The 17,901-nt window shown below is 52.2% G+C and overlaps 2 protein-coding genes across 2 annotated transcripts in view; one reads left to right on the top strand and one right to left on the bottom strand.

Moving 5' to 3' along the window:
• Nucleotides 1–1,349, bottom strand: part of Iqce (IQ motif containing E) — a 43,499-nt gene extending 42,150 nt beyond the window's left edge. The window contains exon 1 of the mRNA XM_059249815.1: nt 1,218–1,349. The gene's annotated coding sequence lies outside the window, so the exon portion shown is untranslated. The remainder of the gene's footprint in view (nt 1–1,217) is intronic.
• Nucleotides 1,350–2,330: 981 nt separating this feature from the next.
• Brat1 (BRCA1 associated ATM activator 1) lies at nt 2,331–13,418 on the top strand. The gene is made up of 13 exons (XM_059249398.1): nt 2,331–2,471; nt 5,494–5,648; nt 6,781–6,928; nt 7,364–7,736; nt 7,911–8,030; nt 9,993–10,084; nt 10,179–10,297; nt 10,373–10,559; nt 10,756–10,829; nt 10,946–11,048; nt 11,161–11,259; nt 11,375–11,550; nt 12,172–13,418. The coding sequence occupies exons 1-13, from the start codon at nt 2,345–2,347 to the stop codon at nt 12,865–12,867; spliced, it is 2,469 nt and encodes an 822-aa protein (XP_059105381.1). The 5' UTR covers nt 2,331–2,344; the 3' UTR covers nt 12,868–13,418.
• Nucleotides 13,419–17,901: the final 4,483 nt, after the last annotated feature.

The following is a 17,901-nucleotide window of genomic DNA, read 5'->3' as shown; positions in this document are numbered from 1 at the left end:
TCAAACGTTTCTTTTTCCTCTAAATAATCCGAGATGTTGGGAGCCCAAGTGACTCCCTAATTGTTAGACCTAGGGCTGGCACCTTGCGGGAAGAACATTCCACACCAGGACTACCCATCTGCCTGCACCACCCGCTTTATACCCTCAGCTGACTACAGTTTGCCATCACAAGCCTCCGAACCTCCCGGAGGACCCTGAGGCTTTCCCCACCCAGGCCAGTTGGGGAGCATTTCGCTGGTGGCCCAGCAGGCCCCTGATAGGTCCAAACACAGTATCACATTTTCCTGGAGATCCTCCTGTCTCTGCCGCCTCAGTGCTGGGATTACAAGTGTATACCACCATGCCTGGCTTTTTCTTCTTACCCCCTACACCCCATCGGTCCGGCGACTGACACACTCAGTAGCCTAACTATTCCCCAGCCCGCATTCAGTTTCTGGGTAAACGGCTCTCTGCAGCTGGGTGATATTGCAACATTAAAGCTCAAGAAAAGGCTTCTCCTGAGTGGTTTTTCCTTACCTACTTGAAAAAGAATTTTTCTCTTAAAAAAAAAGTTTTGAGACAGCCTGACTAACCCCAAACTTACATGGGTACATCTGTCCTGAGCTTAAAGGCAGAAGCTTCCACGCCCTGCCTTGAGAAATACTTTTATTTATGTGTTCGTGTGAGTGTATGCCAACCTTGGGTGGGTGACCTCAGGGCTGGGGAACGAACTCTGGTCCTCTGTTAGAATAGGAGGTACTCTTTAACTACTGAACCATCTCTCTAGGCCCCGCTTGTCTACTTTTTAATCTATCATTAGCAGAGTGGGTGAAGCCGTGGAGAGCCTCAGAACCGCAGGCTTTGGTGACTGGACTCTAGTCCCCGGAGTTTAGCGCTAGCCGCTGTAGGAGCCAAAGGATTCAGCACGGGAGGTCCTGTGCATAAACTGCCTGCCCCTGCTGGTCACTGCAGCAAGGAACGAGGGTTACAGGAGCTGGCAAAAGCCAGGGACCATAAATGCCTAGACACGTGGCCTGAGGCCAGGGAGGCCCCGCCTTCCACTGAATAGCCACGCCCACACCGAACCCGCCTTGGAGACGCTCCGGCACGAGCCACTTAGCGTGTCGGGAGGGTGATAGTTCCGAGTGTGTGTGAAAACCCCAAGCTACACCCAGCTGGAGAACACTTTCAGGGTTTTGAGCCTTAGAGGTGACCGGAGTGGCGGTCAGGGTCGTCACCGGTCTCCAAGCGCACCCTCCCAGCTCTTTCGCGCCCGTGTCTGTCACGCGGTACTGCCTTAAGGCGGGGCCTGGTAGAGTCGTAGACTCCAGCAGAGAAGGGCGGATCCGCAGCTCTGAGGGGCGGAGCCTGTAACCACGTGAAAGGAACTTGCGTTGGGGGCGGGGCCTCGGCTGCGAAATCAGGCGGGGTGGGACTCGAAGGGGGCGGGGTGGAGCCAACTCCCGCGGTGGGGCGGGGCCTGTAATGGTCTGGGGCGGAGCCTGAGGCTGCGTGGAACGAACTCTGAGGGGGGGGCCGAACGTGGGGAGGGCGGGGCCTGGGCTGGCGTGGAGCGGAATTTGCGGAGGCGTGGGCGGGGCCTGCAGCAGATCCCGGAACCTCAGCGGGTGAGTGGCACGCAGACCAGGAGTCGAGAGCCCGGGTAAGGCGGACTTCGAGTTCCGGCCGGGCACTTGGGGCCTGGTAGTGCATTCTGTACTCTCGGACCTAGTTCCGTAGCTGAGGGACGCGGGGGTGGGGTTCGAACCCTAGTTAACTCGAAATCGCAGAGAGCGCACCTCTTATCCGGATTTAGGAGGTACGGACGACCAATGTCGGGGTTGAGACGGACCCTGCTGGGCCGACAGATACCTATTTCTGTGCGATGCAGGCCGGAGGGTTGTCGTTTGCAGCCTCTACCGACCTGGGCTGTGACACACACCTTCTGCACTCCTGGGTCTCATGCAGGTTTCCCTTGACCGTTGGGAACAGACTCTGGGATCAGATGCCTGCATGGACAGTCCCCTGCACACTTGGCTGATCCCTTGACTCTGTGCTACTCCCAGCTAGGTCAGTAGGCAATTGCACCTCCACCCCACGCCACCAAACCAAAGGCCTTGTGGCTCTGATTAACCTTTCCTCACTCACTGACGGTGCAGTTGCCAGGACTCAACCCTCTTGATTGCCCAGTTTCCCCTAGACTGAGCTTAGCATCTTTGTGGGCTCAGAGTTCTGGTCCACATGAAGTTTTCCGGGCCCCTCCCCTGTCATTGAAGGCTGCCTTTGACTAGGGTAGCTGGTGTCTGAAGCCAGATATGATCATGGCTGATCCATTGCTTCCTCTGTAGGAACCACTGTCCTGATCATGGACCCAGAATGCTCCAGGCTCCTCCCGGCAGTCTGTGCTGTTCTGGCAGACCCCAGGCAGCTGGTGGCAGATGACACCTGCTTGGAGAAACTGTTGGATTGGTTTAAAACAGTGACAGAGACAGGTAAGGACATGGCATGTGGAACTTCACCTCCTTGAGGTTCTCTGGATGATCAGAGAGAGTCAAGATGCGGCACCAGGGCAGTGAGCTGTGGAGTCACAAGTTGAAAGTCCCATCGAGTCCATCACAGTTCAGGCTTCCCGCTGTTCAGTTCACACTAGGTGTTTGCAGAGAGCACACCTACATTGTTTAAGTTATCTTTGTTGTATTTTGCTTATCTTGAAGAACTTAGATCTCTGGGTGGATGTGGTGGGACATGTCATCCAGAAGTCAAGGCAAGTGGACCTCTCAGCTTTGAGGCCAGCCAGCGCTACATAGTGAGTTCAAGGCCAGCCTGAGTTACATTTTTGCTGTGTGGGTGGACCTTAATTTTTTTAATCACCTGCATTGTTTGTGTTTTCAATTTTTTGTTATTATAAATAGTGTTGTACTGGCTTTTCCTTGAGCGTGAGTACCCTGGCAACTAAGTTTTTCCTCTCATGGTTGATCATTGTCTTCTGAGCCTTGTCTTGTCATTCATACCTACCTTCATTTCTTCTTGGTTTGCTGTTTTTTTTTTTGTTTTTTTGTTTTTCTTTTCTTGTGAGACATGATCTAATGTACCTAGGTTGTCCTGAAGGGTGACCTTGAACCTCTGGTCCTCCTATCCATGTCTAAGTGGGATCATAGTGTGAACCATCACTCCCTGTTTTTATTGGATGCTGAGAATGGAGCCAGAGCTTCCTGCATGGCAGAGAAGCGCTTTACCAACTGAGCTACCTCCCCAGCCTTTATCTTTTCTTTTGTGTTTTGTCTCTAAGTTATAGGATTTAAAATGACATTTCCTTGTAAAAGTAACATGTTAGTTGAATCCTACAAGCTTTACTGTATGATACTTTTGTAATTTAGGTTTTTTGTTTGTTTGTTTTGTTTTTGAGTCAAGGTTTCTCTGTATAACAGCCCTGGCTGTCCTAGAACTCACTCTGTAGGCCAGGCTGGCCTCGAACTCACAGAGATCTGCCTGTCTCTGCCTCTGAAGTGCTGAGATTAAAGACGTGTGCCACTACGCCTGATGTGTGTGTGTGTGTGTGTGTGTGTGTGTGTGTGTATGTATGTATATATGTATATGTATATGTACACCTGTTTGCTCATGAGTGTGGAGGCCGGAGGTTGACATTGTCTTGTCAATCACCTTACACCTTACATATTGAGGCAGGGTCTCTTTCACTTGAACCCAGAGCTTTCCAGGTTGGCTGTTCAAACAGGACAGCTGAGGATCTCCTGTCTGTGTCTCTGGGGTGCTGTCTGCCCAGCATTTATATTGGCTCTGGGAATCGGAACTCTGGTCCTGCACAGAAAGCTTTACCTACTGAACCATTCCCCAGCCCTCAAAGCCTAGTTTTTAGTCAAGTTTTTACAAGTAATTTTACAGGATTGTGTGTGTGTGTGTGTGTGCACCCAGGCATCTATATACGAAGGTCAGAGCAGAATATTAGGCATCTTCTACGATCACTCTCCACCTATTGCCTTGAGAAAAGATCTGTTACTGAACCGAAGTTACAGGAAACTAGGCTGGCTGGTCAGGAAGTTCTTGGGATCTGCCTGTCTCCACCCCTCCCCCAACTCTAGAATTAGAAGCATGCAGAGACATGCCTGGCCTTTTATGTGAGTGCTGGGAATTCGAACTCGGCTCCTCATGCTTTCCATGCCTGTCTTGTCTATGGAACCATCTCCCCAGCCCCTTTCACAAGTTTGGTTTGTTGTTGTTTCTTTGGAGGTAGGGTTCAGCTGTGTAGCCCAGGCTGGCTTGTAGACCAAGCTGTCTTTGACTCAGAGGTCTGCCCACCTCTGCCTCCCGAGTGCCATGTTTAAAGATGTGTGTCACCACGTCTGACCTGCAAGTATTTAAAAAAAAATGTTCCATATGTTGGGATGAATGTTTTCACACCTGTTCATTAGATCACTAGGTTGGCTTTCACCATTCACGTCTGCAGTGTTCTTGACAGTCTGTCCATGAAATTGTTTCTCAGAGGTGAGGTGTGTAAAAGTCTTGCCCTGAGATTGTAAGTTCAACATTTTTTTGCACTGTTGTCTTTTCTTTAATGGCTCCTTATTTATTTCATTTCTTTCTCTCTTTCTCTCTGTCACTCTTTCTTTTCCTTCCTTCCTTCCATTCATTCATTCATTCTTTCATTCTTCCATTCTTTCTTTCAATGGTACTAGAGATAGACAAAAATTTTATTGCTGAGCCACACCCCAGCCCCTCACTGGGGGATTCTAGGCAGGTGCTCTACCACTGAGCCACACCCCAGCCCCTCACTGGGGGATTCTAGGCAGGTGTGCTACCACTGAGTCACACCCCCAGCCTCTCACTGGAGGATTCTGGGTAGGTGCTCTACCACTGAGCCACACCCCAGCCCCTCACTGGGGGATTCTAGGCAGGTGCTCTACCACTGAGCCACACCCCAGCCCCTCACTGGGGGATTCTAGGCAGGTGCTCTACCACTGAGCCACACCCCAGCCCCTCACTGGGGGATTCTAGGCAGGTACTCTACCACTGAGTCACACCCCCAGCCTCTCACTGGAGGATTCTAGGTAGGTGCTCTACCACTGAGTCACACCCCAGCCCCTCACTGGGGGATTCTAGGCAGGTGCTCTACCACTGAGTCACACCCCAGCCCCTCACTGAGGGATTCTAGGCAGGTGCTCTACCACTGAGTCACACCCCAGCCCCTCACTGAGGGATTCTAGGCAGGTGCTCTACCACTGAGTCACACCCCAGCCCCTCACTGAGGGATTGTAGGCAGGTGCTCTATGTGGAGTTACAGCCCTAGCTCTTGACTTGTTGTCTGTATGGTTCTTGTCTGTATCTTTTACCTACTGCTGAATCATTGACTCTCCGAGGTCTCCTCCTTAGTGAATTCAGGTTAGTTGCTATTTGTTGCAAAAACCCTCCCCCCTTGGACTACTTGATCCTGATGGATAGGGCCACTTCTAGAGAGGCTCTCCTTGGTCACTGCCCTCTTGAGATGTCCTGTCTCCCCAGAGTCCAGCCTCCAACTGCTACAGGACCACCCCTGCCTAATGGAGCTACTGTCCCATGTGCTCAAGCCACAGGATGTGAGCCCCAGGGTCCTCTCTTTTGCTCTACGCCTTGTTGGGATCTTTGCAGCCCAGGAGGACTGTTTCCAGTACCTTCAGGTGAGCCCTTGTCTCCCATGTGCTTGTCCCCTTAGGGGCGGTCATCCTTTTCCTCTGGATCAGGAGCCCTCTCAGTACCTGGGTCTCAGTGGCTGGCCCTGCTCCTGTGTCCGGCCAGTGTGTCAGGAGTTCAACCCCACTGTCACCTCTCACTGTTCCTACTTGGAAACACTCGCCAGGGATGAGGCTGGCTCTGTGATCCTTGGCACATGCGGAGCTCCTCTTTCTGATGGGGCATGTGAGGGCCGGAGGCTACCCCGGTGCTTTGCCTGTAGCGCAGTGGTGGGTTGCATGGGACAAAGAACAGAGTGGTCCACATGGAGTGAGTCCACGTGCCCAGGGAAATCCAGCTCCAGGGGATCGGATGCCCTCTTCTGGTTTCCACAGGCACCAGCGTTCATGTACATACCTACACTCAGACATACACACATAATTAAAAAATTGAAAAATAGAAAAATCTTACAGAGAAAGGAGGAGGAAAAGAAGTCTCCTCATTCTTCCCCTGACCTCTCCCCTCTCTCACGAGGGCAGAGCGAATGGTGCTGGGGCCTGGGACAGCTGTGAGGCACCCTTGGTACCTCCACCAGTCCTGTGCATTTTCCGTTTTGTTGTTTGAGGGGGTTTTCCCTCAAGACTTTATTCATTGTTTTGTGTTTGCTTTTTGAGACAGTTTCTCTCTATGTAGTCTTGGCTGTCCTAGAGCTTGCTGTCCAAGAGATCCCCCTGCCACTTCCTCCCAAGTGCTGTGATTAAAGGTGTGTGCCACCACACCTGGTGTTCATTTTTATTTTGTGTCTTTGCCTACGTATACGTCTGTGGACCACATGTATGCAGTTCCTGTGGAGGCCAGAAGAGGGCATCAGATTCCCCTGGAACTGAGATTTATATAGTTGTGAGCCACTGTGGGGGCGCTGGGAGCCAAGCCTCATCTCTCCAGCCCCTTGTTTTCAGTTTTGAGATAAGGTCTCACCACGTGTCCCTGGCTGAGCTCAGATTCACAGAGCTCCACCTGCTTCTGCCTCTGAGTTCTGGGATTAAAGGTGTGCACCACCACCAAGCCTGACTCCCCCAGTCCTGACAAACAAGCAAACCCTTCTCTCTCTGCATCCCTGATGCTTTCTTTACTTCTTAGCAGGGGGAGTTGTTGCTGGGGCTCTTTGGGGAGACAGGTGCCCTCAGCTGGGCAGCCTGGAGCGTGCCCAGCGTGCGCAGTGGCTGGATCCAGGGCTTGTGCTCCCTGGCACAGCACCCCAGCGCCCTGCACTTCTTGACTGACAGTGGTGAGTGTAGCCCACGCCCTGTCCCAGTTCCTACAGGGCACTCTAGCTTTGAGTGCCTGTGGTGTGGGATCTCCGAGGAGCCCCTGAACCTCTCTGAGTCCAGTCTTCTCAGCTGGGGAAGCGGTGGTGGTGGTCTAGAGTTGTCAGGATAAGCACACAGTAACCATAGGGACAGTGTCGTCTTTGACTCCTAGTATCTGGGTGGCTCCCGAGCTAGTGTATTGTCAAGCAGTCACGAGTTTGTCCTTGAAACAAATTAGAACTGGCTAGAAGCTGCATTGGCCTTGAAGCCAGCATGCTGGAGGCTCGTGTTGGGTTTGCTTGTGAGCAGAGGGGAGTCTGGGTGCTTTCCCTGAGGCCTGGAAGGGTGTGACAGATAGAAGGTGCTCTCTGCATGCTTCCTCATTCAGGCTGACCTTTCGCTGCCCACTCCAGGTGCTGTGGACACCATCTTCTCCTTGCAGGGAGACCCCAGCCTGTTTGTGGCCTCTGCAGCCAGCCAGCTTCTAGTACACATCCTGGCTCTGGCCATGCAAGGTGGGGATTCAGGGTCCCCCATCTCAGAAGCTGCTGCCTGGCCTGTCTGTGCCCAGAAGATTGTGAACCATGTGGAAGAGTCCTTGCATTCCAAAGCCACCCCGCAGGTCACACAGGCCTTGAATGTACTGACCACCACCTTCGGGCGCTGCCATAGCCCCTGGACAGGGGTCCTCTGGGGACGGCTGAGTCCCCCGGTGGCCTGCCTGTTTGAGAGAGACCCCATTCCAGCTGTGCACTCACTCATGGACCTCCTCCTCAGCGTAGGCAGGTCAGGTGGCTGCAGGGGCTGAGGGTGAGTGGCAGTTGCCTGTGACGTCTCAGAGCAGCTAATGCTTCATGGGGAGGACCCTGGCACTGTCACCTCAGGGGATGGTCTTCAGGACTGGGCACATTTACAGCTGTCTAATTAGGTACTGATGGAGGAGTGCTTTTCTTTCTGCAGGTCTCCTGTGTTGAGTTTTGCAGCCTGTGGTCTGTGGGAGATGCTGGCCCAGACCCTGAGCCGCCTGAGCCCCACACAAGCTGGGCCTCTAGCCCTGGGGACCCTGAAACTTCAGCATTGGTATGATTGGGGGTGCTAAGAGTGTTACACAAATGGTTGGGGAACGTTGGAAACTGGGAAGCCAGATGTGAGATTGGGCCAGGAGGGAGAGTAGCCAGGTGGGATGGACAGGTATTAAAGCAGTGGTCAGCTCATTCTGTCCCTCCCTCCGTCCCTCCTCTCTTTTCCTCCTCTTTCTCTCTTTCCCTTCCTCAGTACTTGTTATGGAACTCAGTACTTCATACATGCTATTCAAGTACTCTACCACTGAGCAACACCCCAGCCTCTCACTGGAGGATTCTAGGCAGGTGCTCCACCACTGAGCCACACCCCAGCCCCTCACTGGAGGATTCTAGGCAGGTGCTCTACCACTGAGCCACACCCCAGGCCCTCACTGGGGGATTCTAGGCAGGTGCTCCACCACTGAGCCACACCCCAGCCCCTCACTGGAGGATTCTAGGCAGGTGCTCCACCACTGAGCCACACCCCAGCCCTCTTTTTCTTCTTATTTTGAGACAGTTTTCACTGAATTTCCCAGGCTGTCCTTGAACACACTCTGTGTGTCAAACTGGCCTTGAACCTCACATCTCTACCTCAGCCTCCTAAACAGCTTGGATTGCAGGCATTGCTCCACCATGCTGAGCATGAGACAGAACTATTTTAGATAAAAGTTTTGTGGTGGTACCCCCAGAGCTAAAGCTAACTTCTGAGTTATCTGTAGCTGTCCTCTGACCTCTACTATGGATGAGCCAGGCTCCTGGTGCCCCATTGTGTATACTCCAGGGGGTGTGCAGAGGTGTGGGTTGCTGAATCGTGTGTACTCCAGGGGGTGTGCAGAGGTGTGGGTTGCTGAATCGTGTATACTCCAGGGGGTGTGCAGAGGTGTGGGTTGCTGAATCGTGTATACTCCAGGGGGTGTGCAGAGGTGTGGGTTGCTGAATCGTGTATACTCCAGGGGGTGTGCAGAGGTGTGGGTTGCTGAATCGTGTATACTCCAGGGGGTGTGCAGAGGTGTGGGTTGCTGAATCGTGTATACTCCAGGGGGTGTGCAGAGGTGTGGGTTGCTGAATCGTGTATACTCCAGGGGGTGTGCAGAGGTGTGGGTTGCTGAATCGTGTATACTCCAGGGGGTGTGCAGAGGTGTGGGTTGCTGAATCGTGTATACTCCAGGGGGTGTGCAGAGGTGTGGGTTGCTGAATCGTGTATACTCCAGGGGGTGTGCAGAGGTGTGGGTTGCTGAATCGTGTATACTCCAGGGGGTGTGCAGAGGTGTGGGTTGCTGAATCGTGTATACTCCAGGGGGTGTGCAGAGGTGTGGGTTGCTGAATCGTGTGTACTCCAGGGGGTGTGCAGAGGTGTGGGTTGCTGAATCGTGTATACTCCAGGGGGTGTGCAGAGGTGTGGGTTGCTGAATCGTGTGTACTCCAGGGGGTGTGCAGAGGTGTGGGTTGCTGAATCGTGTGTACTCCAGGGGGTGTGCAGAGGTGTGGGTTGCTGAATCGTGTGTACTCCAGGGGGTGTGCAGAGGTGTGGGTTGCTGAATCGTGTGTACTCCAGGGGGTGTGCAGAGGTGTGGGTTGCTGATATGGGATGCAGGGAGGATAGGTGCTAAATGTCTGGGCAGGCTCAGATCACGAGGGTGGTCCATCACAAAATGTGAAAAAGGACATCTAGGGTCACTGACCACAACATGAGCACACTTGGACACTACTCTAGGAGCCTAGAAATTGCCTGTCACTCTAATCAGGGAGTGTGACCAGACCTTCTGGGGACCCTGAGACCCAGCATCTGCTCCTGAGGACATCAGGGCCAACCTTCAGGCCCTGGTTAGGCTTCTCCCCGTTCCCTTTTCCTTGAGTATAGCTTGCCGAGGAATTGTGTCAGGGGAGCATGCACCCTTGTTTGTACTGAGCCACCATAAATTCGCTGGGGATGTTCAGATTGCGGCCAGAGTATAACCCTCACCATGTACTATGTCCCCAGTCCCCAGGAACTGAGGACCCAGGCTTTTGGAGTCCTCCTCCAGCCCCTGGCCTGTATCCTGAAAGCCACCACTCAGGCCCCTGGGCCTCCAGGTATGCAGGGAGGGTGGAACCTCCATCCTTGACAAGCCCTGGCCCCTGCTGTGGATGGCGGTCACTGCAGGGATGCTGTTGTCTTTGGCCTCAGGCTTGCTGGATGGGACTGCGGGCAGTGTGCTGACTGTGGACACACTCTTGTCCTCTAAGTCGGCCTGTGTGGGACTCCTCTGCCAGACTCTGGCTCACCTGGAGGAACTACAGATGCTGGTAGGTGCAGCCCTAGTCCCTGTCCATCGGGTCATGTGACCCCAGGCCTCTACTAACCCAAACTCCTTCCTTCAGCCCCAGTGCCCCTCCCCCTGGCCCCAGGTACCCCTGCTGGGAGCTGCAGTGACCATATTGCGCCTCTGTGATGGCTCGGCGGACCCCAGCTCCGATGTGGGAGGCCGTCTCTGTGGGACTCTGGGTGGCTGTGTTCGTGTCCAGCGAGCAGCCCTCGACTTCTTGGGGACACTGTCTCAGGGAACCAGTGAGTGGGATTTTCTCTTGCCCCGAATTCCATTTTCTCTTCTCTTCCTTCTGTGGTCCCACCAGGCCCTCGTGTAGCCCTGCACCCAAGCATCTTACATCCCTCTGCTTCCTTTAGGCTTGGAATCCATGCTCCCTGCCAGGTGCCGGGCTCTAGGTAGAAGTCGGGTTGATGTTTCCATCCCTGTCTGTTTCAGGCCCCCTGGAGTTGGTGCTGGAGGTATTTGCAGTCCTCCTGAAGACCCTCGAGAGCCCAGAGTCCAGTCCCACGGTACTGCAAATGGGTTCCGGGAGGCCTGCTTAAGACTGCTTCCAATAGGGGCCACAGAGTCCTACCCACGTGGGTAGCCTGCCACTCCACCCTATAGCCTGTCCTGCCCATTCTAGGTCCTGAAAAAGGCCTTCCAGGCTACACTCAGATGGCTGCAGAACTCACACAAGACCTCCAGCTGCTCTGATCTCAGCCCCGATGCCCTGCTGTTCCTTGGAGGTAACCCTGGCTCCTTGCAGAAGAGCTGGGGTGGAGACGGGCTGGGCAAAGTAATCCTGGGGGAGGGCAGAGTGTGACCCTAGAGGCCACTGACCACTCCTTCCTGGTACAGAGCTATTCCCCATACTACAGAAGCGCCTGTGCAGCCCGTGTTGGGAGGTGAGGGACTCGGCCCTGGAGTTCCTGACACATCTGATCCGACATTGGGGAGGTGAGCACCCTGGGGACAGCAGCGTCTATGTTGTGTTTATGTGTCCTGTGGGCTCTGGGGCTCCCAAACTGTCTGAGTGGCCTTTGGTCACAGCTGTGGGGCATTTGATTCCCAGGGCAGGCTGACTTCAGAGAGACACTGCATTCCTCAGAAGTGCCCACGCTTGCCCGCCAGCTCCTCCGAGACCCCGAGAGTTACGTGCGAGCAAGTGCGGTAGGCGCTGCTGGGCAGCTCTCTAGCCGGGGTCTGCAGGCCACTCCCGCCAGCCCTGAGAACCGGCAGGCCCAGCAGGTAGGAGCCATTTGTTGTTGTCAGCCCAGTGAGTGGGTGAGCAGCTGGTCAGATCTGCAGCAACTGTTCCTGAGAGCAGGGCCGTCCAGAGGGACCGCCAAGGAGCTGCGGGCAGCAGGGCACAGTGCCTATGCTCTTCCTGGCACCCCATCATAGACACTGACCCTGTCTGGCTAATAGGCAAGGGCAAAGCTTAAGAGCAGTGCATGCCGACACCTTGTGTGAAGGGGCCAGAGCAGCACATGGCCCAAGCCCAGGTGGCCGTGGACTTGTGTCTCCTGGGTCCTGTCCTAACTGGCTCATCAGCTGTTCTAGCTGCTTTTCTTGTTGCTGTATCAAATACTTGCTGGAAGCAGGTTAAGGAAGAGTGGGTACACTGGGGCTTAGAGTTTGAGGGTGCAGTCCATCATGGTGGGTGAGTTATGGCAGCTGTAGTCAGGAAGCAGAGAGAGGTGGATGCCCAGCCCTCTCCTTTTTATTCAGTCTGGGACCCCAGCGCATTCTCTCCTCTAGCCTTATCTAGAAACTCCAGCATGGTCACTCCCAGGGCTTTGTCTCGCAGGTGATTCTGGATCCTGTCAATTGACAATATCATGCTGACTTTTCTGGAACTCTCTGCAGGGCCTGCTTATGGACCTCATGCACATCCTGTCTACGGACTCAGAGGGCTTCCCTCGGAGGGCTGTCCTACGGGTCTTTACTGAGTGGCTGAGGGATGGCCATGCTGACGTGGTGCAAGACACAGAGTGGTTTGTGGCCACTGTGCTCCAGGCGGTGAGCCGGGATCTGGACTGGGAGGTCCGAGTGCAGGGTTTGGAGCTCGCTCAGGTGTTCCTCATCCAGGCAATGGGGCAAGCCGGCCTCCACTGTCCCTACACGGTGGGCCTGCCTGAGGCCGCCTCTCCCAGCCCACACCCGGAAGTCTTGCAAACTCTCTGCCGACTGCCTCTCTTTGAGTTTGCCTTTTGTGCCTTGCTTGACTGTGACCGACCAGTGGCCCAAAAGGCCTGTGACTTGCTCCTCTTCTTGAGGGACAAGACAGCTCCCTGCAGTGGCCCCCAGGAGGCTGGGGACGGCCCTAACTTGGCCTCTGTGGAGGCTGTCCTGCAGAGGTGGCGGGAGGGTGAGCAGAGCCAGCCCCTTGGGGACCTGGAGCCTGAGGCCATGCTAGCTCTCCTGAGGTCCCTAGACCTGGAGGGCCTGCAGGGCAAACTGGCCAAGAGCAGCGACCATGTGGAGAAGAGCCCCCAGTCCCTCCTGCAGGACATGCTGGCCACAGTGGGTATATTAGAGGGGAATGAAGCTGACTGTTACTAAGGCTGTGTCCACGTCCTCCGTCCCTTGCCAGCAGCAGGACTCCAGCCCAGCTGCTCATGAGACCCTCCAGGGAGCAGATCGAAGTTCCCATATTTTAAGCCGGGTATGATAACACAGTTGTGGTTCCAGGGTTTTAAAGGTCAAGGGAGGAGAATGTAGAGTTCCTGGCCAGCCTGGACTAGATAGCAACCCTGTCTCAAAGAAACAAGAAATCAAATCAAAACAAACACTCTACCTTTTGTGTGTGTGTGCATGCAGACCAGAGGTCAGTGTCGGGTGTCACTCCTCAGGTGCTGGCCACCTTGGTTTTTGAGAAAAGCTCTCTCACTGGGACTTGGCTCTCGCTGATGAGACTTGCCAGTGAGCTCCAGGGATCCTGTCACCACCTCCCCAGCACTGGGATTCTAATACTGCATCGCCACACCTGGGTCTGTACTGGGGCTGGCGTCGAACTCAGGTCCTCGTGCTTGCACGGCAAGCACTTTATCCCCAGCCCCCAGAACCTTCCCTCTGATGGATTATTAAAGAAGTGGCTTGTTTTCTGCCCAGAACCAGTAGTGTTGAAGTCTGTAATCCTTCAAGTTAAATTTGCGTATGGTTTACCACAAGGTCCTATTGGTGTTCTTCTGCACATGGCCATTTGGCGCTCTCTACTCCATCCAACCACCAAGATTTAGAAGTCCCATAATCGGCTGGGCGGTGGTGGCGCACGCCTTTGATCCCAGCACTCGGGAGGCAGAGCCAGGCGGATCTTTGTGAGTTCGAGGCCAGCCTGGTCTACAGAGTGAGTTCCAGGACAGCCAAGACTACTCAGAGAAACCCTGTCTCAAAAAAAAAAAAAAAAAAAAAGTTGTTCAGAGTTGCCGCTGTGGGTCCTGTTTATAAGAAAGAAAAAAAACCCTACATCTTATTTTAAGAGGGAAGAACCAGGCCACAGCTACAATCAAAGCAAAACCAGCATCCAGCAGTGTGAAAAGCTCAGTGTCTGGCATCTAGAGTTTACCGTGATCTGGGCTCCAAAGGGCTTGGGCAGCTCCACTTCCTGGCTCTACCATCCACAGCTCACCCAGCTGGTCGTTTAGATTCAGGCCAGCTTCACCCAAACCTGCTGGGCATCCCACAGTCCTGGCATCTCAAACCTGCTGGGCATCCCACATCCTGACATCTCAAACCTGCTGGGGTCTCCGCCACAACTGAAGTTGCACCATCACCAGTGATCTCTCCTGGATTCTCTCCATGTTCACTTTAATCCTATCACTTTTATGTGACCGAAACCAGTACCACATGATTCAGTACCAGATTCAGCTGCCTGCTTGAGATGCAGTCTTGACCCCCTCTGGACCACAGCTTCTGTGTGTTGGTCCTGAAGACTTCCTTCTTAGAAGATTTACCTCAGTGGTCCTGGTCTCTGTTGATCACAGCTGATTCTTCAGCCCCAGCTGACCAGAAACATTCTAAATTTATTGATTTTTGGGTTTTCGAGTCAGGATTTCTTTGTGTAGCTTTGGAGCCTGTCCTGGAACCCGCTTTATAGACCACGCTGACCTCGAACTCAACAGAGATCCACCTGCTTCTGCCTCCCAAGTGCTGGGATTAAAGATGTGCGCCACCATCGCCCAGCAAGATTCTGAATGTAAATACATTACATGAATGGCCCTGATACTTTTTTCTTCCCTCCTAAAACTTCACAGGCTTTATGCACTGTCTTAGGTTTTCTGTTGCTGTGAAAAGATGCCATGACCATGGCAATTTTTAAAAAGGAAAGCATTTAATGGGGTGGCTTGAGGTTTAGTCCAATTGTCATGGTGGCGTGCAAGCAGATGTATTGCTGGAGAAGGAGCTGAGAGTTAAAAATCTTGACCCAAAGGCAACAGGAAGTGGTCTATCTCACTGGGCATAGTTGGGTGTCTATGAGACCTCAGAGCCTGCCTCCGCAGTGACACACTTCGTCCAACAAGACCACACCTACTCCAACAAGGCCACACCTCCTAATAGTGCCATTCCCTTTGGGGGCCATTATCTTTCAAAACACAAGCACTCAATGGCTTTTAGAGCTTAGAGTTCCAAACACGTCTATAAGTCCCCAAACAACATGGTCAGATCTGTCCACAGTACCCCACTCCTGGTACCAAGTTCTGGACTACTTCGTCTTCTGTTGCTGTAGTACAAACCATGCTGTCTTACGGTTTCTATTGCTGTGAAGAGACACCATGACCACAGTAACTTTTTTTTTTTTTTCCAGTTTTTCGAGGCAGGGTTTCTCTGTGTAGTTTTGCGCCTTTCCTGGAACTCACTTGGTAGCCCAGGCTGGCCTCGAACTCACAGAGATCCGCCTGGCTCTGCCTCCCGAGTGCTGGGATTAAAGGCGTGCGCCACCACTGCCCGGCCACAGTAACTCTTATAATGGAAAACGTTTACTTAGGGCTGGCTTACAAGTTTAGAGGTTTAGTCCATTATCGTCATGGTGGGAAGCATGGTGGAATGCAGGCAGACATGGTGCTGGAGAAGGAGCTGAGAGTTCTACATCTGGATCAGCAGGCAGCAGGAAGAGAGAGTGACACTGGGCCTGACGAGCATTTAAAACCTCAAAACTCACACCAGTGACACACTTCCTTCAACAAGGCCACACCTTCTAATAGTCTCATGGGGGGGGTCATTTTCATTCAAACCAGCACAACAGCCAAAAGCAACTTGTGGAAGGGAGGGTTTACTTTATCTTTACAGCTTACAGATGGTCATGAAGTCAGGGTAGGAACTCAAGCAGGAACCTGGAGACAGGAACTGAAACACCACCCACAGTGAGTTAGGCCCTTGACCTTTGTCATTCATTAAGAAAATGCACCTCCAGACTTGTCCATAGGCCAATTGGATGGAGGTAGTTCCTCAGTTGAAATTCCAGATGTCTCTAGCTTGTGTCTAATTGACAACTAGCACATAAGAAGACTTTTCCCCAAGTGAGATCTGGTGCCCCGTGGAAAGGTACCTGGCCTGGTGGGTGAGGGTGTGTCTTCTGGGCTCTGTTGTCCCTTGGTCTGTGGGTGTTCCTATGCCATACTGTCATGATTTCTCTAGTTTTATCTCCTTTGCCTTATTTTTGAGACTTGCTTTCATGTATCTCATGCTAGCCTCAAACGTCTGCATAGATGAGGATGGTCTTGAATGTTGATCAAGCGTGCTGGCATGACAGGTGTGCACTGCCATGCTCAGTTTTTTCAGTGCCAGGGATGGAACCCAGGGCCTTGTGTGTACCAGGCAGGCCTGCTACCCACTGAGCTACACTCCCAGCCTTTGCCAAGCTCTGTAGTAGATCGACTTTTGGCAGTGCGATGGCTTTTTTACTTTCTGAGCTGCTTTGCTTTTTGGGACTCCTGTGGCTCCATAGAAGCCTTAGGAATGATTTTTTTTTCCCTGTGTCTGTAGAAAATGCTATTAGGATTTTGGTAGAAATCACCATTGAACTTGTAGGTTGCCTTGGGTGGGATGGTTCTCTTAACATAATGCTTTTAGCCCCTCAGCCCAGGGATGTACTCACATGGATTTCCGTGACTCATTCTTCATTCGTGTTTTGGGTTTTCGTCAGGCACGGCTGTCACCTCCTTAATGGAGTTTCCTCCCAAGGACTTTATTGGTTTTGATGTTCCAAATGGGGCTGATTTCTTAATTAGTTTTGTAGATCATTGTTAATGTTAGTTAAAGTTTCTTGTCACTGTAACAAAATGACTAACACAAGAGAAGAAAGGTCTATTTTCTCTCATGGTTTCAGAAGCATCCATCCATCATGGTGAGGGAGGTGTAATGGAGCAGAGCAGTTCATAACATGGCTGCCAGGGAGGAAGGAAGGGGAGGAGATGGGGAGAAAATGAATATATGTATATGCAGTGAGCCCCCCCTCCATATTTTTGCATCCAGGCCCCCAGCCTAGGGGATGGTGCTGCCCACATTCAGGAGCTCTTCCCATCAGTCATTTGGCTCCAGAAACCTCTCCAAGTACACCCAAGTGTGCGTCACTCAAATAGGTGCCACTCAGTTCAGTCAAATTTACAGTCATTCACCATCATGCCAAGAGTGGTAATATACCTGTAAACCCTGGGCTTGGGATGCTGAGGCAGGAGAATTGTAAACTCGGGGCCAGTCTGGGTTATATCATAAGACCTTTGTTATGGAGAAAACTAGCCACCATGAGTGGATAGACACAGACCTGCCCTTTGTGCTGACTCTTCTAGCCTGTGATTTTAATAAATTCACTTCTAACAGTTGATGGAGTTCCTATACATAAGCTCGTGTCATCTGGGAGAAGATGGCTTCATCTCTCCCTTCTCTCATTTGATGACTTTACTTCTTTTTCTTGCTCAATTGCCTGATGGGGACTTCCAGCGCTGTGATCTACAAGTGACAAGACTGGGTAACCTTGTCCTCAGAAAGATTTGAACTCTGGCATTGAGTTAATTACACGCTGCTTGTTTGTCGCATGTAGCCTGTCTGATGTCACGGCACATTCCTCCAAAGTCTGTTGATTGCTTTTATTATGAAAGAGGCTGAATGCCTTTCTCTGCATCTGTTGGGATGATCATATAATTTTTATAAATTTAATTGCAACTCTAATTTTTACAATTATTTTTATTATTTGTGGGTGTTTTGTCTGCCTGTATGTTTGTGCACCGTGTGCACACAGTACCTACAGAGGACAGAAGAAGGCATCACATCCTCTGGAATTCAAGTTTCAAATGATTGTGAGCCACCATGTGGTTTCTGGGAACTGAACCCAGATCCTCTGCAAGAGCAGTAAGTGCTCTTAACTGCTGAGCTGTGTCTCTAGCCCCCCCTTTTTTAATTTAATTTTTATTTATTATCATTGTGTGTGGAGATCAGAGGAAACTTTGAAGAGTTGATTCTCTCCTTCCACTCTGAGTTCTGGGGATTGAATTCAGGTCCTCTGACGTCACCTTTACCATCTTGTTGGTCTCTGTATCACAGTTTTGATTTGCATGTGAGCCCTCCTTGCATCCCAGGGATCCATTGACATGATGAATGGAC

This window comes from Peromyscus eremicus, chromosome 23, assembly GCF_949786415.1.
Source record: "Peromyscus eremicus chromosome 23, PerEre_H2_v1, whole genome shotgun sequence".
Classification (NCBI taxonomy): domain Eukaryota; kingdom Metazoa; phylum Chordata; class Mammalia; order Rodentia; family Cricetidae; genus Peromyscus; species Peromyscus eremicus.
The sequence above is the reverse complement of the archived record's forward strand: the minus strand, read 5'-3'. Positions and strand labels throughout refer to the sequence as shown.

Excerpts from the sequence above, each read along its gene's own strand:
- Brat1 (XM_059249398.1), top strand. The coding sequence starts at position 2,345 with ATGGACCCAGAATGCTCCAGGCTCCTCCCGGCAGTCTGTGCTGTTCTG. Across the intron at positions 10,085-10,178 it reads TCAGGCCCCTGGGCCTCCAG|GCTTGCTGGATGGGACTGCG; the intron begins GTATGCAGGGAG and ends CTTTGGCCTCAG. Across the intron at positions 11,260-11,374 it reads TCTGATCCGACATTGGGGAG|GGCAGGCTGACTTCAGAGAG; the intron begins GTGAGCACCCTG and ends TTTGATTCCCAG.